This window comes from Bos taurus, chromosome 15, assembly GCF_002263795.3.
Source record: "Bos taurus isolate L1 Dominette 01449 registration number 42190680 breed Hereford chromosome 15, ARS-UCD2.0, whole genome shotgun sequence".
Classification (NCBI taxonomy): domain Eukaryota; kingdom Metazoa; phylum Chordata; class Mammalia; order Artiodactyla; family Bovidae; genus Bos; species Bos taurus.
The window spans coordinates 58123121-58151026 of record NC_037342.1 but is presented as its reverse complement, the minus strand read 5'-3'; the positions used below and the strand labels follow the sequence as shown (position 1 = coordinate 58151026).

The following is a 27906-nucleotide window of genomic DNA, read 5'->3' as shown; positions in this document are numbered from 1 at the left end:
CGATTCAGAGGCTTTCAATTTTTTTTTCCTATGAATCCAGTGACAACTATGTTTTACACCATGGCCCAAAATATATATGAAATCTAAATAATTGTCATGAAATAGTATTTATTCTTTGTCTGTGTGACATGTTTAACTTTGAGATTAACTGTTCCTTGAGAAATTGAAAGTCTTGGTTGCTCAGTCGTGTCTTGACTCTTTGAGACCCCATGGACCCCCACCAGGCTCCTCTGTCCATGGAATTCTCCAGGCAAGAATACTGGAGTGGGTTGCCATTCTCCAGGGAATCTTCCTGACCCAGGGATAGAACCCAGGTCTCTTGCATTGCAGGCAGATTCTTTACTGTCTGAGCCACCAGGAAAGCCCAACTATTCCTTTTATTTCTTTTTTTAAATGCCATTGTCACTTACTGAATGGATTTCAGATCCCTCTCTGTGCTGCCATCTTCCTACGGGAAGTTTGGAAGCATTTGGGGAAAGTTGTTAGTTGCACTGATTAGTGCATTGGAGGACCGGGGTGCCAGGTACTATATAGTGAGCAAGACTGCCTTGAATAATGAAGAATCATCTTGCTCAAAAGCCAGTTGCATCTCTGCTGAAAAACAGTGTTGACCTAATGTATGAGACCACAGATTGAAATAGCAGCTCTCTATAAAGGAATATCTGTCCTTTCTACCTCAGTACCACAGCCCTGCGTCTGGAAGCCTCTCTCTGGCTCCAGTTAGGCTGATCATCTTCCCTTGCTGTACCATGCAGATCATGGTATTTATTTATTGCTTTGTTATTGCAGAGCACCCTTAGGGTAATCTTACCTGTCTTTGTCTATCCGGGACCCAGCACACAGTCCGTCACAATCCTAACAGGTGCTCAATAAAGAACGAATGAAGAGGCTTGGTCCAGTGCCCTCCAGGTAGATAGCAGAGGATGTAAAAACAACCAAAACAACACCAAAAAAGCAAATCAAAAACAAAAATTCTGTAGGTTTCCTGACTCTCAAGCCAAACCAGTGCTGTGCATCATGTTGTTTGGTTTTGGGGCAGGGTTGGAAAAGAGGACTTCTAGCCTCAGGATGAATTATTTTTCCTGTGGGAGAAATGTGAAAAGATAATATCATGTACACATACTTATTTGTGAGGTTTAATTTACATACAGTAAAATATGTACTTTTACTTTTTAGCATGCAGTTCTGAGAGTTTTGATAAATGTATACAACCATGTAACCACACCATGCAAATCAAGATATACACCATTTCCACTGGGCCAAAAAAGTTCTTTCATTTCCCTTTGTAGTCAGCCTTTCTCCTGTCCCATATACCTTGTTCATGGTCATAAGTGTATGTTTAATTTTATAAGAAACTGCCATACTGTTTCCAGAGTGGGTGTGGCACTAACAGTGTGTGAGAATCCCCGTTTGTCTGTATCCTTGCCAGCACTTGTTACTGGTGATTTATTTTTTTGCATTTTCACTTCAGTTCAGTTGCTCATTCGTGTCCGACTCTTTGCGACCCCATGGATTGCAGCATGCCAGGCTTCCCTGTCCATCATTTTGCATTTTAGCCATTCTAATAGCTGAGTGCTATCTCATTGTGATTTAATTTGCATTTCACTAATGATGCTGTGAAAGTGCTGCACTCAATATGCCAGCAAATTTGGAAAACTCAGCAGTGGCCACAGGACTGGAAAAGGTCAGTTTTCATTCCAGTCCCAAAGAAAGGCAATGCCAAAGAATGCTCAAACTGCCACACAATTGCACTCATCTCACACGCTAGTAAAGTAATGCTCAAAATTCTCCAAGCCAGGCTGCAGCAAAACATCAAGTGTGAACTTCAGATGTTCAAGCTGGTTTTAGAAAAGGCAGAGGAACCAGAGATCAAATTGCCAACATCCGCTGGATCATGGAAAAAGCAAGAGACTTCCAGAAAAACATCTATTTCTGCTTTATTGACTATGCCAAAGCCTTAGACTGTGTGGATCACAATAAACTGTGGAAAATTCTGAAAGAGATGGGCATACCAGACCACCTGACCTGCCTCTTGAGAAACCTGTATGCAGGTCAGGAAGCAACAGTTAGAACTGGACATGGAACAACAGACCGGTTCCAAATAGGAAAAGGAGGACGTCAAGGCTGTATATCGTCACCCTGCTTATTTAACTTATATACAGAGTACATCACGAGAAACACTGGGCTGGAAGAAGCACAAGCTGGAATCAAGATTGCCAGGAGAAATGTCAGTAACCTCAGATATGCAGATGACACCACCCTTATGGCAGAAAATGAAGAGGAACTAAAAAGCCTTGTGATGAAAGTGAAAGTGGAGAGTGAAAAAGTTGGCCTAAAGCTCAACATTCAGAAAATGAAGATCATGGCATCCGGTCCCATCACTTCATGGTAAATAGATGGAGAAACGGTGTCAGACTTTATTTTTCTGGGCTCCAAAATCACTGCAGATGGTGACTGCTGCCATGAAATTAAAAGATACTTCCATTTTGGAAGGAAAGTTATGACCAACCTAGATAGCGTATTCAAAAGCAGAGACATTACTTTGCCAACAAAGGTCCTTTTAGTCAAGGCTGTGGTTTTTCCTGTGGTCATGTATGGATGTGAGAGTTGAACTGTAAAGAAAGCTGAGCACCAAAGAATTGATGCTTTTGAAGTGTGGTGTTGGAGAAGACTCTTGAGAGTCCCTTGGACTGCAAGGAGATCCAACCAGTCCATTCTGAAGGAGATCAGCCCTGGGATTTCTTTGGAAGGAATGATGCTAAAGCTGAAACTCCAGTACTTTGGCCACCTCATGTGAAGAGTTGACTCATTGGAAAAGACTCTGATGCTGGGAGGGATTGGGGGCAGGAGGAGAAGGGGACGACGGAGGATGAGATGGTTGGATGACATCACCGACTCGATGGACATAAGTTTGAGTGAACTCCGGGAGTTGGTGATGGACAGAGAGGCCTGGCGTGCTGCAATTCATGGGGTCGCAAAGAGTCGGACACGACTGAGCGACTGAACTGAACTGAACGACTAATGTTGAACATCTTTTTATATGCTTTTTGCCATTTGTGTAATCTTTTGTCATTGTGTAATAGGTGAAGGGCCTATTCAAACCTTTTGCCCATTGAAAAATCAGATTTTTTATTGACTTTTGAGAGTTCTTTCCAGGTTATAAATACAATCCTTTATCCCAGATGTGTTTTGCAAATGTTGTCTTCCAGTTTGTTTTGTCTTTTATTATATTCTTAACAGTGGCAATGGAGCTTTGAAAGTCTTTAAAAATGCTAAAAGGGGTTTTCATCCATAAAAGTAGATGATTATAAGACAAATTCAGCATTCTTCTCTACATCTTGCAAGGCTCTTGTAAGGCTCAAGAAATCCCGTTTTGGATTCTCTCTGCTGGGAAGCACTGAGCCCTTATGCTTGAAACACCAGGGAAGATGCCAGATAGTATGGAGCCAATTTATCCTGCTGCCTAAAATTAGAGTGGAAGCATTTTACACGGCATCAGAAGGGTGTCCATCATGCCATCTAGCAGTGAGAAAAGACGTAAGGTTAAAAAATATCTCAGAGCAAACCCTGACTAAAGTGGCTCCCATTCTATTTTGGCCCCATTTCTGCAGTGTAATTAGAGAGCAGTATCTTTACACGTATGTAGCTGTTCTTATTGTTTCCAGAATGCAAGAATGCATTTTAGAAAGGTTAAATTTAATTGCACGTTGCAACAATGTCTTCAGCAGTAATAGCCAGGTAAGAATAGAGCAGACTGATGAATTTTAATTGAAAGAAAGTAAGAGAACTGTGAACCTATCTTTTGGTATAAAAACTTCACCATCCTAGTGCAGGGCCTTGCACTTACATGTGTGCTTCGTACACATTTGTTAACTAGGTGACAGTGTATCTCTTTGTCTCTGGAAAAGAGACTTATCTCTTTTCTTTTTGGCACAGTGATTTCCGGGTGCAAAGGCGATCCCTCTCATGATGTATGGCTTGCCAAAAAATAGCATCGAGATATATATTAAATACACTTTCCTTAAAAGATATTTTCAGAGAATTTTTTTTTTCCACTTTGCAAGTGAAGAATCCTAAGTGTCAAGAGATCCACATATTTAGAATGATAGCATTTCATATTGGTGAAAATATATACCATCCATAGAAAAAGAACCTGTAATATCTCCCATAAAATAGGACAGTGGTCATTCCTGGGTATTGATATTGTTGATGGTTTTCTCTGTATGTCAGTGCTTTAAAAACAGCGAATATTGGTTGCTTTGTTATAAAAGTGGTGAGTGAAAGAGAGCACTTGCCCAAAGGTTCAGAATCCTGTCAGAAAAGAAATTAAACTTGGGACTGCGCTGCTGGTCCAGTGGCCGTGACTGAGCTCCCAATGCGTGGGACCTGGGTTCAACCCCCAGTCAGGGAACCAAATCCCACGTGCTGCAACTAAGACCTGGCACAGCCGAATCGATAAACAAATACTGAGAGGGGAAAAGGGGGAATTAAGCTCTTCATACGCCTTGTCTAGAACCTTGGTGGTGTGTGTGCGTCTACATCACTTCTCTGTGAGAGAGACCTTCCCTTCCAGTGTGTCCCACCAGGGACGTTTTTCAATTTAGTTTGTTTTTCGTTTTTGTTCACACAGTAGACATCTGTGGGCCTGAAAACTTCTGGTGGATGACAAGACCCTCGAAAAGTCATTGGAATAGTATTAGTTCTTTATCATTGTCAGCATGTGTCTGCTGAGTTTCAGGACATCACCACCATTTTCTGGAGAACGGTTTAGAGAATGGTGTGTTTTGTAGAAGCTGTTTGTAATTTATTAAACATAATTTATCGACTTCTCATATGGCTGGGTAATATTTGCGTTATTACTAACACCGTGGCAGCAAAAGTGCAGTTTTATCTGACACAAATAGGAGGGTTTATTCAAAGTTAGATAACATTGGGTCAATCACAGTATATTTAAAATTAAATAACCCTATGGCAAAAGGCCCAGACCAGCAAGCATGCGGTGGCGAAGTCCGCGGTGGTACTCTCTGGGCCATCAGCAAACAGGTTGGGCTCGCTTCGGGAGCATTTTACAGGGATTTTAAAAGGTATCTTGTTGAAACTTGATGTTCCTCTCTACTCAGTAGATGCTTTAGCATTAGTGAATTTTATGAGTGGAAAAAGGATAGTTTAACCACTGGGGAGATTTAGGAGTTTCAATTAAACAATTGCACCGTTTCAGTGTCAATTTTGAAGTCGGTGACTGCTGGTATTGGAGGTTTCACCTTTATTTTCCTAGTGGGGTGATGTACTTTGGTATTTTTGATCTCTGTTGTAAAAACTGGGGACTATTACATTGGGTGTGATATGCGTGTGCCCTGTTCCAGTTGGTATACCTTGAGAGGCCTAAATTATAAAGAAATCTGTTATGGAACCAGTATGTATAGAAAACACATATTCAGGCATTTCCCCCCATTAAGTAAAAGTTCTGGGTTCTATAGCCTGCTTCATCACTTATGGTGCAAAGTCCTCCTGGCGCAAAGCCATTTGAAAATGGCTCTTATCTTTCCTGTATTTCTAACAATTTTCCTATGAGGATGTAATTTCCTACCTCCTTCTCTCCCTTGTCTCCCTTCCTTCTCTGTCGTCAACCAGGCCTCAACATTTTACTTTTTTTAAAGCAAAGTTCTTTGGTCTCAAGGGCTCTTCTATCTCAACATCTTTGACTCCTGGAATTCTGGAGTTTAGAATCCAGTTTTGCAGTTAGGAACAACTCCAGGTTCTAGACCTTCTGCACCATTTAGTATTTCCCTTGTGTAAAAGTGGTTTCTTTTCTGGGGAAGCAGGCCACCAAAGGCAGTGAGGTGCTTGGCCTGCTGGCTCTCGGTCCAGTGGATTCACACAGCTTCTAGGAGCAGAGGACATAACACCTGTTACTTATTTAGCTTTTTATATGTGACTTGACATGGGCTCCCCTGGTGGCTCAGTGGTAAAGAATCCTCCTGCCAATGCAGGAGATGCAGGTTCGATCCCTGGGTCGTGAAGAAACCCTGGAGTAGGATGTGGCTACCCACTGCAGTTTTCTTGCCTGGGAAATCCCATAGACAGAGGAGCCTCGTGGGCTACAGTCCATGGGGCTGGACTTACTGACTGAACAACAGCAACGTGGCTTGACATTTTCTGGTCTTTACAGAATGCTACAGGATTTAGTTACTACTGCCTCCTTTATCTAAATGAAGAAGCCAGGGCTCAGAAAAGATGACCAGTTTGCCCAAGATCACACAGCTAATGCTGGTGAATCCATATGAAAGCCTTAATCTTCGAGGCCTGTGCCCTTCCGTTTATGCCAGGTTGGCTCCAAGTAAGGCTATCCTTTCTCTTGAAATCACTCTTTGGAGGCTTTTGAGTTGGTGGTCTCTGACCTCATAAGATTATTTTGTTTTCTACCTTATACTTATTTTCTTCATAGGAACCCAGAATTGCAAATCTCCGGGTATAACTACAGATGTTCCTGGCAAGATTGTGTTGCTCATCATGAATGTCAAAGCACTGACCTAGGGGTGTTATCTTCTAGCTAAAAATTTTCTGTATCATTTTCTTTTACTTATGTACTTCAGTAATTTATAGGCCCATGAGCCCAATATATTTGTAATTATTGGCTTAGGGCTTCCATTTGTAAATTGTTACAGTTAAGTCATCACCCCCAGCATCCGAAGCCTAGAGCTCTCCTGCCGGTGCTGGTGATGTCAGGTCTGAAATCTACTCTTGGGGCTGTCTGTAGGTTGTTTATCACCATTAGCCCTCATTATTTTAAATGAGTACCCACCCACCTTATACTCTGTAACCACATGTTTCCAGAGCTTCTCTGGAGATTATATCTTGCAGGTCCCCCCTCCCTTTCTTTTCTTTTTCTCCTCCTTACTTGCAAATGCTTTGTAAGTGAGGCCCAGAAAATATGAAGGAAAACACCTAAAAAAATAGTATGTGAAATTCAGATCAGTTTGGAAACAAGTGCTGCTTCTGACTCTGAAGCTTTGGGAGAAAAAAAAACCCTCACCAAGTGTGTTTAACACATATTAGTTTGTAAATATGGAGTCCCACTAATTGCATTTATAGCTCACAGCAAAACTACCTGTTATGTCTTGTTACTCTGAGGGGGGAAAAATGAGAGAGTTATATAGGTGTATGCATTTTACAAAATTGGAATTCAGGGAAGAGTGTGGTGTAAATTCTTCTATAATTATGTCTTTTTTCTGCTGAGGCAGTTAGTCAGTTTTTCTGTTGCTGTGATGCTCACCTGAATTCAGGTGTCCCAAACTTAGAGGAAGGGCTTCCCAGGTGGCTTAGTGGTAAGAGAATCCACTTGCCAATGCAGGAGATATGGGTTTGATCCCTTGTTTGGGAAGATCCTCTGGAGGAGGAAATGGCAACCTGCTGCAGTATTCTTGCCTAGGAAGTCCCACGGACAGAGGAGCCTGGTGGACTGCAATCCATGTGTCACAAAGAGCCAGACATGACTGAGCACACGCACATGCAAATTTAGAGGAAATGGTATGGAGTACCTCCTTTCATAAAGAAATAAATTATGGTTGTCCTCCTTTTCCCTGTTAATTGGAATGACTAAAGAACACCAAAATTGTGTGATATTTTGCAGAATCGCTGCTTACTTATTAGCTTGCTTTTCCATGTGATTAAAAGTTTTGTTGTGTTCTTACCAATTATTTTATTGGTTAAAGGTAAATGTGTTTTGGTTAAAGGTAAATGTGACAGAGGATGAGATGGTTGGATGGCATCACCGACTCAATGGACATGAGTTTGAGTAAACTCCGAGAGTTGGTGATGGACAGGGAGGCCTGGTGTGCTGCGGTCCGTGGGGTCGCAGAGCCGGACACAACTGAGTGACTGAACTGAAATGTGTTTCCAGTGGAAGTGGTTCAGTTGTTTTATAATGACAAACCAGGAGTCTTTAAATGTTGCTTTATGGCCAGTTTTCAGAAAGCTGCCTTTTCCATCAGGTGAAAGTGAAAGTGAAGTCCTGTCTGACTCTTTGCCACCCTGTGGGCTGTAGCCTACCAGGCTCCTCCATCCATGGGATTTCCAGGCAAGAGTACTGGAGTGGGTTGCCATTTCCTTCTCCAGGTGATCTTCCCGACCCAGGGATTGAACTCAGGTCTCCTGCATTGCAGGAAGACGCTTTACCCTCTGAGCCACCAGGGTCTGTGAACCTCATGTATTTTCATCAGGGAGGGTGAGCACCTCCATGAAAACTACCAAAAAAAGTGAATCATGGAAGTATATGTCAGGCCAGGAAGCACCTCAGTACATCAGTGCAGCTCCCCACCCCCACCATTTTACAGATAAGCAAACCATGGCCCAGGATTAAATAATATTCCTTCTGACCCCTGTTGGGGTGCTGTTTCTCTAGTATGTTGTTCCAGTGTTTATGAGAAATAAAAGGTTCCCCCCTCTATAACTATAATATATAGTTATTATATAACTATAATAATAGTTAACTAAATTAGTATCAGGGCCTGTATTTAAAAATAATAATTCCTAGAAAAGTGTATTAATTTTATTTTCTTATAAATTATCTTTAGTAGAATTTGAGTTGTTTTTAATGATAGACAACTTTGGAATGCATGTGAACCCCTTTGGTCAGAGGATTCATCTCCAGAGAATTTTCAGAATTTTGTTTCTTCAATAGCTAAAGCTATTTATAGTTTTATTATTATTATTATTATTATTTTCAAGCAGAAGCGCTCTTCCTGAGATCCTCTGATTATCTTGCCAAGGTCTTGGGGGCAGTGTCCCCCCCTCTTTTTAACCTTGGTTGGACTCAGGATTTGCTTTATGTCCTGACTACCACTGGAGCGAAGTAGCAGGATCCAAATGATGTTTTAAAAGACTCGAAGTTTGGAGTTAAGATCTTGGGCTCTGGAGCTCACATGTCCTGTTATACCACTTGCTGGTGGCCTCAGGGAGGTTATTTTGCCCCAGGAAGCCTCAGTTTCCCCCTTCATAGAATGAGATCAACGTGCAGTCTTATCCCCTGATCGGTATTTGCGACATGTCAGCTGCTACTGCTGTTTTTGCTACTGCATTGTTATTATTATTCCCAAGCCAAAATGTTTCCCAAACATGCCTTGAGAAAGGCTAGTAAGAAGGAAAGCAAATTCCACTTTTAACTGTTGATGAGAGGGAAGGTGGGGAGAAGGGACTGACCTATGTTGATACTCAGTGTCCTTTAAAGGAAAATTTTACCTGATCAGAGTAAGGAAAAGAAAGTGGTATTATTGTCAGCTGGTTTCTGTGTGCTTGATTTCTCTTCCACTTTCTTAGACCCATTTGTCTGATCCAGTCATGGGAAAGTCACATGTGTGAATTTTTATCGTGCTTTATAGAAAGGAGAGACCTGTGGGCTGAACCACAGAGTTTAACAGCAGATAAACAGGCGGGGGCAGGCTTCCTTGGTGGCTTAGTGGTGAAGAATCCACCTGCCAGTGCAGGAGATGCAATATCGACCCCTGGGTCAGGAAGATCCCCTGGAGGAGGAAATGGCAACCCACTCCAGTATTTTTGCCTGGAGAATCCCATGGACAGAGGAGCCTGGCAAGCTATAGTCCACGGGGTTGCAAAAGAGTCAGACATGACTTAGCGACAAAGCAGCAGGAACAACAGCAAAAGAGGCAGGGGGACCTGGGTGAGGGGGCAACCCAGAACCTGCAGGGACTGTCCCTGATGAGGCTGCCTTCACCTGCGCATCACACTGTCCAGATTAAGCAGAGCGTGAGGGGGCAACCCAGAACCTGCAGGGACTGTCCCTGGTGAGGCTGCCTTCACCTGTGCATCACACTGTCCAGATTAAGCAGAGTGTGGAAGGAGAAAGCCAGGCCAAAAGACAGCTGTCAGAGAAGAAGAAAATGGTTAATAAAGTGTTTTGTTCAGCTGCTTGAACTAGTTAACTGTTGAGTTCTGTTGTCGAGTGGGTACCCTCCTTGCTGCTGTCTCTTTAAGGAAAAACTGGAAGTGGACCACATACCTGTCATGTACGCACTTGTTTGCAGCCTGCATCTATTCATAGGCTAAAAATGAAATCTACTTTCAACTATTACCTGGAGGACTTTTATAGGTTTTACAGAAAATATGACTGGGGTACAGTTAGGACCTGTTTTATTATCCCTGACAGTGGCTTAAGAAGCCACCGTAGCTGTAGATCTCTTTTATCAAGTTCTGGGTATTCGTTTGCTTACTTTTGTCAGGTACACAGTACTTTGAATACCAGAGCCCTGAAAGGCCACACCAGCTCACTCACTGTGGGTAGTTGGAGACATTTTTTTCCCTAAGAATACTTAAAGGGCAAAAACCCAGTATCTGGATATAGCATAAATGATAGGGTATGATTTTTAATAAAACATTGAACTTTTCTGTTTTCTTAACATTGCATTCTGAAGCTAAATTATGACTATTCCTATGTCTGTCTTCTATGCTTATTTTTCTTGCTTCTTTACAAAATTTTATCACCTAATTATTTTTCTGTCGAATTAAGTGCTTTAAGTATAATATAACATAATTAACAGTCTTCTTAACTTTATGTTTTCCAGGGATATCAGCATGAATAACATTACTCAGTTACCAGAAGATGCATTTAAGAACTTCCCTTTTCTAGAGGAGTTGTAAGTATTCTTTTGAGAACTGTTTTTTTGTTTATTTGAGTATTTCTCCTTTTCTCTTTGGAAGTTCTCACAACAGAGATTGTCTGCTGTTTCTCAGGGGACACTCAGAGAACTGGGTTCAGTGGCCTCAGAATAGTGGAAACCATGTGTTTTGGGGGAAGCAGACTTGAGTTTTTAAGAAATGTGATCGCTGAAGTTATTTTTGAAAGTCAGGATGAAAAATGCTTCTTCCATGGGACTTTTTTGCTGCAATTGTTATGACCACGAATGAGGCAGTGACACAGGTTAATTACAGTGCTATCCCAAGATAACAAGCCTGCTATGTAATTACCATGATTGCCACAGGAGTTGCTGTGTGGGCAATAGAACCGTAAAGAATAATCCACAGCATTTCAGGGTCATGATGCAGCAGATGACCTCAGTGTGAGCCAGCAGAAAACTTTCCTTGGACATGGGCAGGTGGTCTTTGGGAGAGGGGCGAAGACATGGAACATCCTTCGGGTCTCTGAGAACACCTTTAACGTTAAGCCTGTTTCTGAACTTGGCGGTGTCATCTCGCATTTCCAATTTAACAGCTTACATGGGGGAGAAGTTCTTTCCACCTGTAACCTCCATTTTGTTTTTCTCTCCACGCCATTTAAAGTTCATCATCAAAATAAGCACTTTTAGATTTTATAGGAATTGGCAACGATCAATAGCTTTTAAGAATTCAGACGAAAAATAAAGTCATAGTTGACTTGAGTTAAATGGAGGGCTTTAAAAACAGCTAAGCTAATGGATTATGTAATATGTAGAGGCAAGAAGGTGACAGTTTGATGGTAAGAACATCAAAGAGCTATAGCCCTGAAGGAATCTAAATTCATATTACGGATTGTGCCCTACAGCCAGCTGTTGAGTTTTAGATCCAAGTCAGTGACTGTCTCTCTTATCTTAGGTCGGCCCCTCCCTGCACATGGGGACTCGGAATCGAAAATAAGACAGGCAGGTTGTGCTCCCAGTTTCTGACACTGTTGAAACAGCAGTTAAGGATTTAGTGAAGTTAAGAAGTTTTTCTTCCCACACTACTTAATTGAACGTGATGTTCCCACAGCAGAAGTTGGGCAGAGGTTCTTTGCCACTTCCAAGCTTGTGAACTGGGTCAAGTTATTTAACCTCCCTCGATTCAGTTTCTTTGTCTATAAGGTGCAGATAAGACAGAATGAATTAAAATAGATGTTAAATACTTAGGACAGTGCATGAAGCAGGGTGAGTGTAATGTGAATGCTGGCTGGTATTTATTTCATCATTTTAAAAGTGCTTAAGGTGGGGGTGGGGTACGGGGAGCAGCAGCTTGTATACCAATTGTTGTCATGGGTTACAAGGTTTCAATGTATGTTTTACTTTATTTTTGCCTGTTTGTTTTTTTTTTCCCCCCTTGAATGAAATTAATTCCTTTGTAAGAAATAGCTCTTCGTTTTTAATTAGACATTTACATTGAATGAAAAAGCAGTGAGCTGTGTGTTTGAAGCCCCCAAATTCCCACCCTCCCAATCAAGCTCAAAGATGCCTCAGCTATTTCTTTTCATTTCACATATAGTTTCAGCCTTTAGGATTAGTCTCCCTTTACAGAAGGAATCACGCAGTGAAAGGCCATTCATGAGCATGGGTTCAGCTGTTGGATCGCCCCCAGAGATACGAGACGCACTGGGCGAGAAGTGGAGACGCCTCCTTGCTCTGGTGAACCACGTGTGCACACCACGTTGTCAGTGCCTTTGACTGGCAGCCAGCCCCCTTGGAGGGATTGGCGGTGAGCGCCTGGATATGGAGTCCACCCTGGCTAATCTCTGCTTTGTGAAGTTCGCATCTTGGATTTCGTAAAACTCTCAAATGACCAAGCATATATCAAGCTCACAAATTCTGTCAACTGAGAGTTTTAATTGGAACCAAATTGGATTTGATGGCTAGTCTTTTGTAGCGAGGTTTTGTTTGCTTCACATTCTGCTTATGGCAGCAAGAAAGCCCATCCTATGAAGTCCGTATGGCTCCTGCAAATACTGTATAGGATTTCAGAAATGAATTTGGTCAGGAGTGCTGATGGTTAATTTTAAAGAGTCCTTCAGAATAGTCTTTCACATGCTGGGTATACTTACAGGCATTTGAGGGAATTTCTTTTCCATGTTAATAGAATCAGGGTAAAAAGCCCGTGTTTTTTCTTTACAAAACACCGTAGCAGAGTTTGACATTCCAAAATGATGCTGCCAGGAGTATTGTAATATTCCAGAAACAGCATCACCCTTTGTCCAAAAGTCATCTGGAAGTCATTTAAGAGTGATTGTGAAGCTGAAGTGCCCGGAACAGAAATGAGTGATTTACTGAGGGCTTTTTTTTTTTTTTTTTTCCCCACAATAGTTAATGAGGTGTGCTTTACATGATGTGACTGGTTTGGCTGAATTTTATATGATAATTCAGAATGCTGGGAGTATTGGGTGGAATCAGTTCCCAACTTAAGAAGTGTTTATAGATGTTTACGCATTCACTTGTTCTTTCGACAAACACTGAATCCGGCTCTGTGCTGGGTCCTCTGATGGGTGTCAGGGACACCAAGACAAGTTAAGTGTGGTCTTTGTCCTTGGAGTTGACAGTCTGTCCAGCACCATAGCCACTAGCCACAGATGGTTATTTAAATCTAGACTTACAATAATTAAACTAAAATAAATGCTCCGTTTTTAGTGGAGCTAGCCATCTTTCAAGTGCTCAGTAACCACCTGTGGCTCGTGACTCTTGTGATGGACAGTGCCCATGTAGACAGTTTCCATCGCTGCAGAAAGTTCATTTGGACAGCAAGGGTCCAGGGGAAGAGTGGAGCTAACACTTGGTGTGGCATGGTGAAGATTGTCCAAGTGTGCACAGGGTCAGTGGAAGCCTGAAGTAACCTGTTTATTGAGACTGGAGGATTTGGGAAAGGCTTTCCAGAATAGCTTCAGCTGAGTCTTGAAGGACACATGAGAATTAGCTGGGTGAGGATGGGTAGTCAGGGTGCTCCAGGAAGAACCTTATAGCATGTGCAAAGGCACGGAGGTAGACATTTCAGAAGTGTTAGGACACAAGATGATAGTTATTGCAACTGAAATAGAGAAATGTGAAATATTGAAAGGTAGAGAAATGTGAGGAGATGAGGCCAGATCACCAAGGGACTTTTTAAGCTAAGGAGTTTAGACTTTATCCTGAAGGAGCTGAATTGGGTATGAGGGTAAGTGATAGGGAGGAGACTAGGATTTTTTTTCCCTGAATGACTAGATGCCATTCACTGATTTTTTTTTTCCCCCTTTCTTTCTCTGGGAATCCAAAAACATAGGATCTAACCCTAAATTCATTACATAAAATGTGTAGTCTTGAAACAGTCTATTGATTTTCACATCTCAATTTCCTACTCTTTAAAATGGGACTCTTCACAGTAGTATTGTAAAGGGAAGAGGGAATTATTTATGTAAAAGTGCTTTGTGACCATGAAGCGCTACATTGACATGAGTAATGCAGATTTCACTAATCCGATTAAACATTGCTGTCTTTCTTGAAGTATTTAGGGGAGAGGTTGTTTAGCTTGGAGATGGGAGTTGGAATGGGCCCTTATAGATTTTTGTTAGTGATGTGAAAGGAAAGGCAGAATTTTTGGAAAATATTCATTTAGCATCCACAAAGTTGGTGTCTGATGTGATGCTGTGTGTGCTCAGTCACTCCATCACATCTGACTCTTTGTGACCCCATGGACTGTAGCCCACCAGGCTCCTCTGTCCATGTAATTTTTCAGGCAAGTATACTGAAGGCGGCTGCCATTTCCTACTCCAGGGGATCTTCCCAACCCAGGGATAGAACCTGGGTCTCTCGGGTCTCCTGCATTAGCAGATGGATTCTTTACTTCTGAGCCACCAGGGAAGCCTCCATACTACATGTTGCTGCCATAGTATTTTGGCTGTCCTTGAGACCTGTCAGGGCATTGGTAGCCATTTAGGGAATGGCTGAAATGTGGAGTTGTGAAATTGATTTAATTAGAAACAGGAGAAGGAGTATCCAACTGCTTTCCATAGGCTCCCACTGAGAAATCCGTGAATGTTACTGTGAGCTTAGATGTTGCAACAGCAGTGGAGACTGTTGCCAGCTTTGGCACTTGTACAGTTATTGTTTAATACATACTATAAGACTAGGCTAGTTCTATCTGTTTCAAAATGGACTTTGGAACTCTTTACAATGCTAAAGTGAAAATTAGTTCTCTGACTACTTGTTTTTTTGGGCAGGTGCGTCTGTAGGACAATTAATTCCTAGTAGAGATATTACTTTACAGAAGAGAACTACTAAGTAATTTCAACAGGAGAATAAAGAGTGGGTTAAAATTAAAAGTTATAAATACTTTAGCCAGTAGTTGAACACACACACACACACACACACACACACACACACACACACACAGGTACATGCAGACAATATAAAATGTGTGTACTTTTTTTTCAGAACCATTTGAAAGTAAGTTGCAATCGTTGAATTCTCCTTTACTTTTAAATAGTGCATTGTTTATTCCAAAAACACAAGGATATTTGTGTAAATAATTGCACTGCAGTTATCAAACAGAAATCTAGATTCCTATGTATTATTTGGTCTGTAATTCTTATTCAGATTTGATAGCTAATCCAGTAATATTCTTTAGCAAAAAAAAAAAGTAGAATTGTGGTTCAGGATACATTTAGAACCACAAGTTGCACCTGGTTGCTATGTCTTGCTAATCCATTTCGATTTTCTAAAACTAAGTTTTATGGTCTCTATTTGAGTTGCTGCTGCTGCTAAATCGCTTCAGTTGTGTCCGACTCTGTGCGACCGCATAGACGGCAGCCCACCAGGCTCCCCCGTCCCTGGGATTTTCCAGGCAAGAACACTGGAGTGGGTTGCCATTTCCTTCTCCAATGCATGAAAGTGAAAAGTGAAAGTGAAGTTGCTCAGTCGTGTCTGACTCTTAGTGACCCCATGGACTGCAGCCTACCAGGCTCTTCAGTCCATGGGACCTTCTAGGCAAGAGTACTGGAGTGGGGTGCCATTGCCTTCTCCGCTATTTGAGTTACTACACATAATTAAAATCAATCAAGCCTGGCAAAAGGAAGTTATTTTAGGGTTCAGTAGCAATAATAATGGCAGCCAAAATTTATTGAGAGTTTCTTATGTACTAAAAAACTTAGAGCATATAATCTAGTTTACTGCTCACAAGATTCTTATATATCATCATGCTAAGTTATAGATGTGGACAAGGAGGCTTTAGAGAGGTGAAAAACTCACTAGGTCATATAGTCAATAGCAGAGCCAGGATCTGAATTCATGTCGATCTGATTCAAGTATTTCGTCTTAATTTCTAAGCTGTGATACTGTCTCAAGAGGCATAGGATTGGAAGCAAGCCTAAGAGAACACCTATTTACTCTCATCTACAATGCTAAGTATGTCCCAAGCTAACTGTCAAAGATGGTTGGCTGCCTAACATATCCCTTAAGCTAAGCTAACTCACTTCAGTCGTGTCTGACTCTGTGTGACTCCATAGACGGCAGCCCACCAGGCTCCCTCGTCCCTGGGATTCTCCAGGCAAGAACACTGGAGTGGGTTGCCGTTTCCTTCTCCAAGCATGAAAGTGAAAAGTGAACGTGAAGTTGCCCAGTCGTGTCCGACTCTTAGCGATCCCATGGACTGCAGCCTACCAGGCTCCTCCATCCATGGGATTTTCCAGGCAAGAGTACTGGAGTGGGGTGATCCCTTAGTAAGGTCATTGAACAGAAAACTTATTAACAAAGAGATCTTCCTAGAATGAGGTTTTCTGGCCTAGCCATACCATTTTATAGGTGCGACTATCAAGGCTCAACAGTAGATGAGTGGCAAGTTCCAAGCACTACAGTTAGCATGCATCCGAGCCAGAGTGAGACCTACCTAGTTCAATGCCATGTCCACTATGTCCCATCACCTTTGGTATTTGAGATGCAGAAGTAGTTTCAAATAGTCTTACTGGGTTGTCTAGAGCTCTAGAAAGTAGCAGACTCGGTTCTCTTCCAGTATTTACAAGGAATTTCCTTTGCTTCCAAACTAACATTTGACTCACTTAACGTTTACTCCCTTGATGAAGGCTTCTCAGATAAGCTTTTTCAACTGTAATAATTTCCCCTTGTGATTTCTGATAAATTTGACTGTGATATTTGACAGTTCAAAATGTTTTCTTGGAATTCTCTTGTTCCACTTTATAGTGCCTTGGTAGGATGAGTTGGTAGTGAAGATCCCTACATTTGCTGTTGGAAACTGTGTAGTCATCTCACAGAGGCGTATGGGTGCTCTCCGACTCATACCATTTCCTGTGTATGATGTGGGGACCTCTCAGATTCGGTTATAAGGGTGAGAAGAGAAATGGGAGGGATCCTGTACTTACTGGACCTTCTGTGTACCAGACAGGTCGTCCTAGAGCAAGGATTGTTTTGTTTGAATTCATAAAACTCTGTGGGCTATATATATTCCCATTTTGGTGACGAGGAAGCTGAATTTTTCTTGAGGTTGATTTCCCAAGGTCACATAGCCTGTTAGTAATGGGTCTGATTTCAATCCCACATCTGACGGTGTAGATGTGAAAAGGAAAAGGAAGGACTTCATTAGACAGTTCATTGATTCATCAGACTGGTGTTAGGTAAAGCGCTGTGTGCATTGCTGAAGTCAGCTGAGGTTCTTGCCTTCCAGAGAGATGAATGGTGTAGTAGAGTTATGGGAGTTCAAAGGAGAAAGGAAGGGAAATAACTTCTAGCAAAAAAGATTAAGGAAGGCCTCATCAAAGAGTTGGCATTGGTAGAGAGAGCCTCAAGGGATGGCAGAGTTATTCATGAGGAGATGTGGAAAAAGGAGGATGAGCAAAGATATGGAAATAGACTGGGACAGGAAGAAGGAGTGCAGGGTTTGGTTTGATTTTAGAAAGGATTTCTGTTGGTTTGATTTTAGAAAGGATTTCTGAAAGGAAATTCTGGGAAGGAAACCTTGAAAGGAGTCGAAGGCCAGGCTGAGGACATTTCTTGGCAGACTCGTGGAGGAGGGTCAGGTGTTGTGTGGCTATGGAATTTTGAGCTAGGAAATGACTTGGTCAGACGTGACCTTCCGTCATATCAATGTAATCTCGTAGCACAGAGGAGGATGCTTGGGACTGAGTGCGTGCAGGGAAGCAGATGAAGATGATAATGGCAGTAGTCCAGGTGAGAACTATGAGACTCTGAACTCAGGTAGATGAAAGCTAGTAACAGGGAAGAGGAAACTTGGCCTAAGGTGTTATGCAAATAGACTCAAGAGGACATCTCAGCTGGGACGGCAGGGGTTGTTGTCAATAACACTTCACTTTTATTTTATTTTTGTAGTTGCAGTATGCGGGATCTTTAGTTGCAGCAGTCGAACTCTTGGTTGAGGCTTGTGGGATCTAGTTCCCTGACTAGGGATTGAACCCAGCCCCCTGCATTGGGGAGCAAGGAGTCTTAACCACTGGACCACCAGGGAAGTCCAGTCCAGCACTTCACTAGTAGATTACCAGGAATTTGGTGGTATTTTGACAAAACTAAAGGCCATGCAGTAAGAGAAATTGGTCCAGAAGAGAAGATAGTACGTGCAATTCTGAATATACAGCTTGATTTTAGGTGAGAGAGGCATAGGGACATCTGGAAATATAGATGTGGAGTCAAGACTTGAGATGGATGGGTGGGGAGTCTAGAATGGAGTTTCATGGGTATAGATTTTAGAGTCTTTTATTTTGAGGGGATTACTGGAAACATTAGGTAGAAAGAGCTTGCCAAAGGAGAGAGGGCAGAAGGAAAGGGAAGAGGGCCAAAGACAACTCATTGGGAAACACTTGAATCAGGGTGTGGGAAGAAGACCAAGTGCCAGGGGGGCAGGATAACTAGGGCAGAACCGTGCTCTGGGAGCTGTGGGAGGGGAGGTTTTTCACAAGGAATGAAGGATCAACATTGACATGCTGGAGAAAGGTGCCTACAGCCAGATCATAACAAAAGGCCTTGCATTTAATTTTTTTTTTTTAAGAGTCCTCTCTACTGAGAGTTGTGAGAGTGCCTTTGGGGTAAAGAAGTTCACCTTAAAGCAGACGTTTGGGGACTGCTAGTAGGTAGTTTGTGGTTGGAGAGAGAAGATGATGTTTGAAATATGTCTATTACCTGACGGGAGTCCACAGGGTGTAAGAGACAGAACCCCAGCTGAGGTATCATAGAGGATTTATTGTTTCAGGTAGATCTAGGAAGTCTAGAGATGGAGTTGGCTTCAGATGGTCCTGGATCTCGGGGTTTCACAGTTGTGAGAGTTTTCTCATGCTTTCCATTTCTCAGCTTCAGTTGTCTCTATGTTAGTGTTTTTGATTTTGTTCTTTCCTGTGGTATTTAGCCTGTCTCCATATAATGGGTAAAATAACCTTCAACAGCCCCACGTGTCTTTGCATCTTGAGATCTGAGATGAGCATGTAAAATCTTCCTTTTTGCTTTTAGCAGCAAAATCCCCAGAGGACTTTAGTTGGCCAGACCTGTCCCATGTGCTGTCCTTGAACCACTCTCCTCTTTGGGTTGGTGTGGTCCATCCTGGGCCCTCCGCTTATCCCCACTAGGACCACCTGGAGTGAGGAAGAAGCCTCCCAAAGAACTGATAGTGGAACCAACAGGCTCTGAACCTTTGTCTTTCAGTGCTTAGCAGCTTAGAAGTAGAGGCAATAGAACATGTGATATACTCAGAATTGGGGTTTAAATTAGTATTTCATAAGCAGCTAGGGGAAATCAAGCCGGAGAATCAACAATTCATTGTTACAGTGTTTGACATGGAATTCAGAAAGTGTAGAGAGGCTAATGAAACCACAATTTGCTGGCGCATTTACCTGTTTTGCTGCTGCTACTAAGTCGCTTCAGTCGTGTCCGACTCTGTGTGACCCCATAGACAGCAGCCCACCAGGCTCCCCTGTCCCTGGGATTCTCCAGGCAAGAATACTGGAGTGGGTTGCCATTTCCTTCTCCAATGCATGAAGGTGAAAAGTGAAAGTGAAGTAGCTCAGTCCTGTCCGACTCTGAGCGACCCCATGGACTGCAGCCTACTGGGCTCCTCCGTCCAAGGGATTTTCCAGGCAGAGTACTGGAGTGGGGTGCCATCACCTTCTCCGTTAACTATTTTAATCAAAGCTAATTATTTGTTCTTTGACTAAAAGTAATACTGTCTACAAGTAAGTGAAAATGTCTTTAATATTCTACGAGCATGATTGAATTTTCCAGTAAGGAAATAGGCAAAGTCATTTCTTTCATGTATTGTCCACTCTTAGTCAACCATGATTTATTCTGTAGTAGAATTTTAATTCAGAATTTGTTCATCATTTGCCCCTGTTGGCTTTTATGTATACATCAAAGATTATGTTAGACATGCTAAAAATACTTGTATCATCGATGTACTTGGCTTTGTAAGGAAATAATCCTAAAATTAATGGGTACTCAATTTTTAAAAATCTGGATGCATAGGAAGATAAGGAGAAGGGAGGAAAAACGACCTGTATCTTACCGTAGGAAATACCTATGGTTAACATTTTGTTGTTTACACTTCTCAACTCTTCTCTTAGTATATGTATGTACTTTCTTTTCTCAGCATGATTGGTTAAGACCAATCAGAATTTACTCATGGAGGTGAGTCACATTTGAACAAACCTAAGCTCTGCCAGGAAGGCAGGGCTGGTATTTGGTAGGCAACCAACAGTGTGTGCCGTGGTTCCTCTCTCTCCTAGTCACATCTTACTCATTTTATCTAGTCTGTTTTGAGCCCCTTCTGCTATTAAAAAGTCTTCCCTGGTCTTCCTTATCCAGATTCCTCTTGCACCTTCTCTGCTCCTCCCCATTTAGCACTAGATTGAATGCCTTGTTATTTCGTGTTCCAGGTGAGTCAGTCCACACCTGTCTATTCGATTCCACAGACTCTCCTCCAAGTGCAGCACCTACGGTCACTGTTCTGCTGCACATGATCTTTGGTGACAGTGACCACATTTTAGAATCTGAAATTGAGGGAGGGGTTAAGACAAAGGATCTCTTCTTATTTTGAGTTTATTGAAGTAATAAACCTTATCAGCCTGTATAAAAACTGCATTCCATTGAAGGTTTATGTTTAATGAATTATCCTTATTTAAAAGAAATGAGAAATGTCTTGGGAAAATTCAGTACTTACTTTGCCCTACCTGTGGTACTTGGCTTATAGTAGAAGGTCAGTATTTGCTGGTTATGTTAGCAGTAAATTTTTTTCTTACTCTGTAACATGTTTCCTCATATGGGTGGATATTTTGTGTGTTTAGTGCCAGAAGATAAATGACTGGGTTGTCAGGATAAACTTTGCTCGGGAAATTGTAACTGCTGCCAGGGTTTTTATTGATTTGCCTATAAAATAAAGCCTTCTATGGATTACTGACTATACAAGGAAGTGGCATATACAAAAGGGTCGTGGGTGCCAGGATAACTTAAGTTTCTTTGAATTGAATAAAGCTCTTTTAGTATATGGTGGAGTTCTAAAGGGGCTATAGCCTGAGTTTTAGCAAGGACAAGCTTATTTTTGATTAAGCATTGCTGCTTTTCTTTTTGTGCATTTAAACACAAATACATAATATTTTACATATATATATATGTATATGAAATAGTTTTCCCCTTCTCTGTGAAGGAAGACTACAGTAAAAACCTTGGGAATTTCCATAATGAGAGTTCTTAGTACAGGCATGTTTATAAAACATTTAATTTTTATATATACTTCCATGAAAGTTGTATGAAAGTATAAAATTCTTCCCTGGTATGAGAAGAAATAGGGTAAAACATTATTAGTGGGTTCAGGACTCTCTGCTCTACTGTATCAGATAAAGTTTGTTTAGCCTTGGTAGGAAGCATGTTCAAGGAGACCTATCAAGGATGCTAGTCAATTGCTGGCCTTCTGTATTCACTAGGAAAAGAGCCACTTTGGTCCTTTGAAAGTCATTTGTAGAAAATAACACAAAGCAACATGGTTCTGTTTCTAGAGTTTCCATTATTTTATTTTGATTACCTTATACAATGTCTAAGATTTACATTCTTTAGCAGTGCTGGTAGGAATTTAGACAAAGCACAGAGGAAACAGAGGCTCACTTTTCTCATCTGTTAAAAAAAATAAGAGCAGGCCCACTGCGACATAGTAGGGTAATGACAATGTAAACTGTTACACAAGTGTTAGTTTTTGTTAAGATGTACTGATACCAAATATCCCTAACAGGGAACACTCTGTTTCTTTTTTTTTTAACATTTGGCCACCCTGCTCAGCCTGAGATCTTAGTTCCCCAACCAGGGATTGAGCCCGAGCTCCCACCACTGGAGTCGTAATCACTAGATTGCCAGTGTTTGGTCTTTTTTTTTTTTTTAAATAAAAGCAACTCTCTACCACCACCCCCCACACCACCACCACCCCCTTCTTGAGTTCTTAATTTTTCACAGGAGCCAGCAGAGTTCTGAGCCCATACCTTAAGATACAAATAAATAGATAATTAAGGACTTATTAGAGGTATGCATTATAAGTTTTTTTTTTTCTTTCAAAATTGTTGCATACATTTTGGGTCTTGCTGATGTCCAATTATATTTAATAGGAGACGGTTGCTCACCTCCTGTTGGACGCTCTCCCGTGGCTTTCCTTGCCCAGTTCAGTGTTGAACTGGAAACGCCATCTCCAAGGGCAGAGTCATGGGCTGGTGGTTGCGTCTGTTGTACTTGGCACGGAGCGTGACGCCATGCAGATCCACCCACTTGAGAGAATTTAATGGCATCGCAGGAGGGGCAGCCTGGAGGTGTTTGGGTCCCATCTGCGAGAGGTCATGTGTGTGGCTTTGAATGCAGCTCTATCGGGTAGGGACACGTAGCTGTGGAAAGAAATGTAGAGGGAGGCAAGGAGCCGTGGCCGCGGGGGATTAGATCAGTGGGGCCCCCCTGAAGGGAAGGGTGGTGCTCACAGTTGTTTTCTCTCAGGACTTGCCACAAGGTCAGACCATCTGGTGGCCACCTCTGCAGAGGAGCAGGAGGCACACGAGTGGCTGGGAGACTGTGGCTCTGTAACCTCCGGCCGGGACCTGTCCACCAGGTGACAGAGAAATTGCCATGGGCCAGGCTGGCTATTGTCTGCGTGCAGAGTGTGCTCAGGCCCGGGCCTTCCTGCTGCAGTTGGTCTGCCTCCCTCTTCTCACTCCTCCCCATGGCTCCTCACAACAGCTGCTGGAAGCTTCTGACCCCTTCTCCGCCCTCCCCCAGCTCAGTCCATGTGTCTAGTGAGTGTGGATAGTGCAGTCCTTACCCTACTGTTTCCCCGCTGGAATTCCAGCCAAATGGCCACAATGACATTTCTGTCCCAGACAAGAAGAAACCTAAATCCAGGCACTTCTCAGAGACATAACACCAATTGGTGTACCCTCTAGTTCACACCCGCCTCTCGTGTTTCTTTTAAACCACTTCCCAAGTGAAGAAATCCCAGTCTAATTCAGCACATCTCATGAAGGTATGAACCCTCTGGCATGGATGACCGTGGATCAGTGTCCATTTAACCAGGGCCAGTCCAACTTTCCTACTTCTGGGAGGGTTGGCAGATAGAAAATATCATGTAGCATGTGCATTAAGAATCAAGAATATAATTGCAAACTCTAGCCTCCCCTAGAAGGAGCCCCTAACATGAATCCTTGGTCCTTATGAATAATAAATGCACCCAAAACAGACTCAGAAAGACATTATTCGCTGAGCCACTTGTATCCTGTTTCCTGGAACAGTTCCAAGTCCGATGGGAGTGCGGAAGGCTAATGGATTGCTGTTTCCCTCTCCTCCACCCTCTCTCTGTCTTTCTCCTCTCAGTCTCTGCTTCTGGGACTGTTGTAACAAGCGAATAAATAGGAGTTGCCTTGAGGTAGACCGTGTCCCCGTTGGAAGTCCTGCTAGACTCGTTTTAATTCTGTGTGATCGTGTGTACAACCCCAGCCTGTGTTGAGATAACACTGTTGATCAGGAGACTGGTGTTCTCATATTCAAGGTCCACCCCTTTTGCTTAAGAAAATATACTACCAGAACATGTTAAGAAAGAACGTTGTTACTGTAGCACTTTCAGATCAAGCCAAGTAGTTCTGTCCTTTTAGGAGACTGGAGGGGAGTCGGGGAGTAGCAATGAAACAAAAGGAGAAAACCTGCAGAAAAGTCAAGATCATGAGTCAGCTTTCCCCCATACCTAAAGTAGCAGTGTTACCTTTTTCTTGAATCTGGTCTTATACTGGGGCTTAGTTGAGGCATTAGAGCAAACACCAAGTGTCTGTTTCATCGAAGGTCTCACACAAGAGGATCCAAAGTGAATATGACCTAGTCCTGTCCATAAGGCACCTAAATACAGTTGAAGGAGATACACCAACTTAATAATAACCAGAGGCAAAGTAAAATGCACCCAGTGAGAGCTTTGTCTAAAATAATCTGTGGAATCCAGGAAAGGGAATATCGTAATAGTTCCACAGTGATGGTAACATCCAGCTTGCAGTGATGATGAATAAGGTTTTCAGCTGGCAGAGACTGGAGTGTGGGTATTTCATATGAAGGCAGTGCCATGAACAGAGGATCTGAGGTGGAAAGCAGGGTGTTGCAAAACGTAGGATACAAGGAACATTCAGGAATAAGGTGAGAAAGGAGAGGATCATACTGAAGGTCTAGCTGATTCAGTTGTAGTGGGGAGAAGCATTTGGGGAAATGCTCAGTTGTGCTTTTTAAGATTTAGATCTCCCAGTATTATAATGAAGTGGTTTGAGGCAAGAATCTCATGGAGGTTCATGGCAGTAATCCAGGAGGAAGAAAATGAGGGTCTAGACTCGGGTGGCAAAGCAGGGAAAGTAAGAATGGATGGATTGAGACCTTCCATGGGGTTCTCTATGGGTTTTGGAGACTAATGAGCTGCAGTGGGGGGAAAGGGGTGCAGACGAGGGGAGGAGGGTTGGTGATGTCTGGGACCGCCCACCATTAGTGGCAGAAAATGGTACCACTTTTCATTTCACTCTTATGTTCTCGCTATAATGAGGTTTTTTTGTTTTTTTTTTTTCCCTTTACTACTACTACTACTACTAAGTCGCTTCAGTCGTGTGGACTCTGTGTGACCCCATAGACGGCAGCCCACCAGGCTCCCCCGTCCCTGGGATTCTCCAGGCAAGAACACTGGAATGGGTTGCCATTGGGGAAAGGTGGGGGGAGGGATAAATTAGGAGTTTGTGGTTAACATGTACATACTACTATATAGTATGGACTGGCCCTGGTTAAATGGACACTGATCCACGGTCATCCATCCCTACTGTGAGCTCTGCTCTGCTGAGAGCTCTTGATCCTCAACCAAGGCTATTAACTCACCCAGGTCCACTGTGTTTCACCTTCTGGGAATTATTTCCCAACCTTTGGTGACACACCAGAGGCATCGAATTGCCGAAGGACACAGATAAGCCTTGGAGCCAGCTCTGTGAAAACTGGAATGCTGGCCCCTCTGCTTACCCGCTGTGTGACTTCTGCCAAGTCACCTAACCTCTCAGGGACCCAGAGAAGTAGGGCCCCTGTCCGGAGAAGATTGAAAGACAAGAATGTAAACCACCTAACTCAGTGCCTGCAATTACTGTGGGCACCTGACACAGTAGGCTTTTCCTTCCAGGGTTTGGGACTTTGTCCCTAACCCCATTCTTTATTCACTTTGGTCTCTCCTAGGGGTGAGTTTTTGGACATGAAGCATCCATAGTGTCTACTATAAGAAATACTAGGGGGAAAAAAGAAGTACTGGCTCGTAAAATAAGCAACGTGTAAAGAGACTTGGGAGGGAACAGTTGCTGAAGCTGCAGAGGCTTTATTAAGTTGCTGTGTTTATTATTCATTAACCCAGCTGCTTGGTAAACATGGGTAGATGCATTCCTGAAGACTCCACTTGATCTGTTTACTCTTGTAAGGAACCAAGTAATCAGAGTGGTGTGAGTAGCCTGCTTTTGGAGGTTAGGCTCCTTTAGTTTTCCCAGGGTTTATAAAGTATAAAGAGGCAGATCCTTGGGAAAGGGAAGCAAATATTTTGGCTATTGTGGTTCAGCATTCTTTTCTGTTGGCAAGTAAAGGTAATCACACTTTGTGAAACCCCTCTTTTCAATACAATAGACTGAACTCCTCAAGGAAAGCCCATAGATAGGGGAACATTCAAAACCAATATTAGAGATAAAATTCTGTGACAGCCTTGGTCTGTTTACAGTGTTTGTTTTTTGGTGGACTCAGCTTTTTAAAGCTGATCTTTCAGATAATAGTCACTTGCCACCCTGGGGACAATGGAATCTGTTCTCCCTTCTATTCCTTATGATCCAATTTGATCTTATAAAGTGTGACCTTTTGAACACTGCCTTCCAGCTCTGAGGATTATCAGTTGAATGTAATTTGTGAGTCTGGGGTATAGAAAGTCCCCTGAGAGGGCTTGTCCTAAGCCTGCACTAAGGTAGGCTCTGGGATGCTATCTGTTTTCAGGGAGGAAATGCTGAGAATGCAGTTTCTGACTATTGGGTTGACACACTTGTGGGTGGCGACAGAATTGTGAAATGCAAGACCTGTTCTTAGAAGCTTTTGTATTTGGCCTGTAAGACTGACGTGCTAGAAACAATGAGTAGAAGACAGCCTGTTTAATGACCACACAAAGCATGTGTATGGTAAGAACTGAAGTTTTTGAGGGAAGTTACACAGGTGGTGACGATATACAGCCTTGAGTCCTCCTTTTCCTATTTGGAACCAGTCTGTTGTTCCATGTCCATTTCTAACAGTTGCTTCCTGACTTGCATACAGGTTTCTCAAGAGGCAGGTCAGGTGGTCTGGTATTCCCATCTCTTTCAGAATTTTCCACAGTTTATTGATCCACAGTCAAAGGCTTTGGCATAGTCAATAAAGCAGAAGTAGATGTTTTTCTGGAACTCTGTTCCTTTTTCATGATTCAGAGGATGTTGGCAATTTGATCTCTGGTTCCTCTGCCTTTTCTAAAACCAGCTTGAACATCTGGAAGTTCACGGTTCATGTACTGCTGAAGCCTGGCTTAGAGAATTTTGAATATTACTTTACTAAGATGAGTGCAATTGTGCGGTAGTTTGAGCATTCTTTGGCATTGCCTTTCTTAGGGATTGGAATGAAAACTGACCTTTTCCAGTCCTGCGGCCACTGCTGAGTTTTCCAAAATTTGCTGGCATATTCAGTGCAGCACTTTCACAGCATCATCTTTCAGGATTTGAAATAGCTCAACTGGAATTCCATCACCTCCACTAGCTTTGTTCGTAGTGATGCTTTCTAAGGTCCACTTGACTTCACATTCCAGGATGTCTGGCTCTAGGTGAGTGATCACACCATCATGAGTATCTGGGTCGTGAAGCTCCCAGTTTTTTTCGTACAGTTCTTCTGTGTATTCTTGCCACCTCTTCTTAATATCTTCTGCTTCTGTTAGGTCCATACCATTTCTATCCTTTATCAAGACCATCTTTGCATGAAATGTTCCCTTGGTATCTCTAATTTTCTTGAAGACAGGAAGAAGCACAAGCTGGAATCAAGATTGCTGGGAGAAATATCAGTAACATCAGATATGCAAATGACACCATCCTTATGGCAGAAAGTGTAGAGGAACTAAAAAGCCTCTTGATGAAAGTGAAAAAGGAGAATGAAAAAGTTGGCTTAAAGCTCAACATTCAGAAAACTAAGATTATGGCATCTGGTCCCATCACTTCATGGGAAATAGATGGGGAAACAGTGTAAACAGTGTCAGGCTTTATTTTTCTGGGCTCCAAAATCACTGCAGATGGTGATTGCAGCCATGAAATTAAAAGATGCTTACTCCTTGGAAGGAAAGTTAAGACCAACCTAGATAGCATATTGAAAAGTAGAGACATTACTTTGCCAATAAAGGTCCATCTGGTCAAGGCTATGGTTTTTCCAGTGGTCATGTATAGATGTGAGAGTTGGACTGTGAAGAAAGCTGAGTGCTGAAGAATTGATGCTTTTGAACTGTGGTGTTGGAGAAGACTCTTGAGAGTCCCTTGGACTGCAAGGAGATCCAACCAGTCCATCCTAAAGGAGATCAGTCCTGGGTGTTCATTGGAAGGACTGATGCTAAAGCTGAAACTCCAGTACTTTGGCCACCTCATGCGAAGAGTTGACTCATTGGGAAAGACCCTGATGCTGGGAGGGATGGGGGCAG

At 42.5% G+C, this 27906-nt stretch overlaps 1 protein-coding gene across 1 annotated transcript in view; it reads left to right on the top strand.

Moving 5' to 3' along the window:
- Positions 1 to 27906, top strand: part of LGR4 (leucine rich repeat containing G protein-coupled receptor 4) — a 105414-nt gene that overhangs the window by 46361 nt on the left and 31147 nt on the right. Inside the window, exon 2 of the mRNA NM_001205511.1 lies at positions 10578 to 10649. Within this exon, the coding sequence (NP_001192440.1) occupies positions 10578 to 10649 (72 nt within the window). The remainder of the gene's footprint in view (positions 1 to 10577; positions 10650 to 27906) is intronic.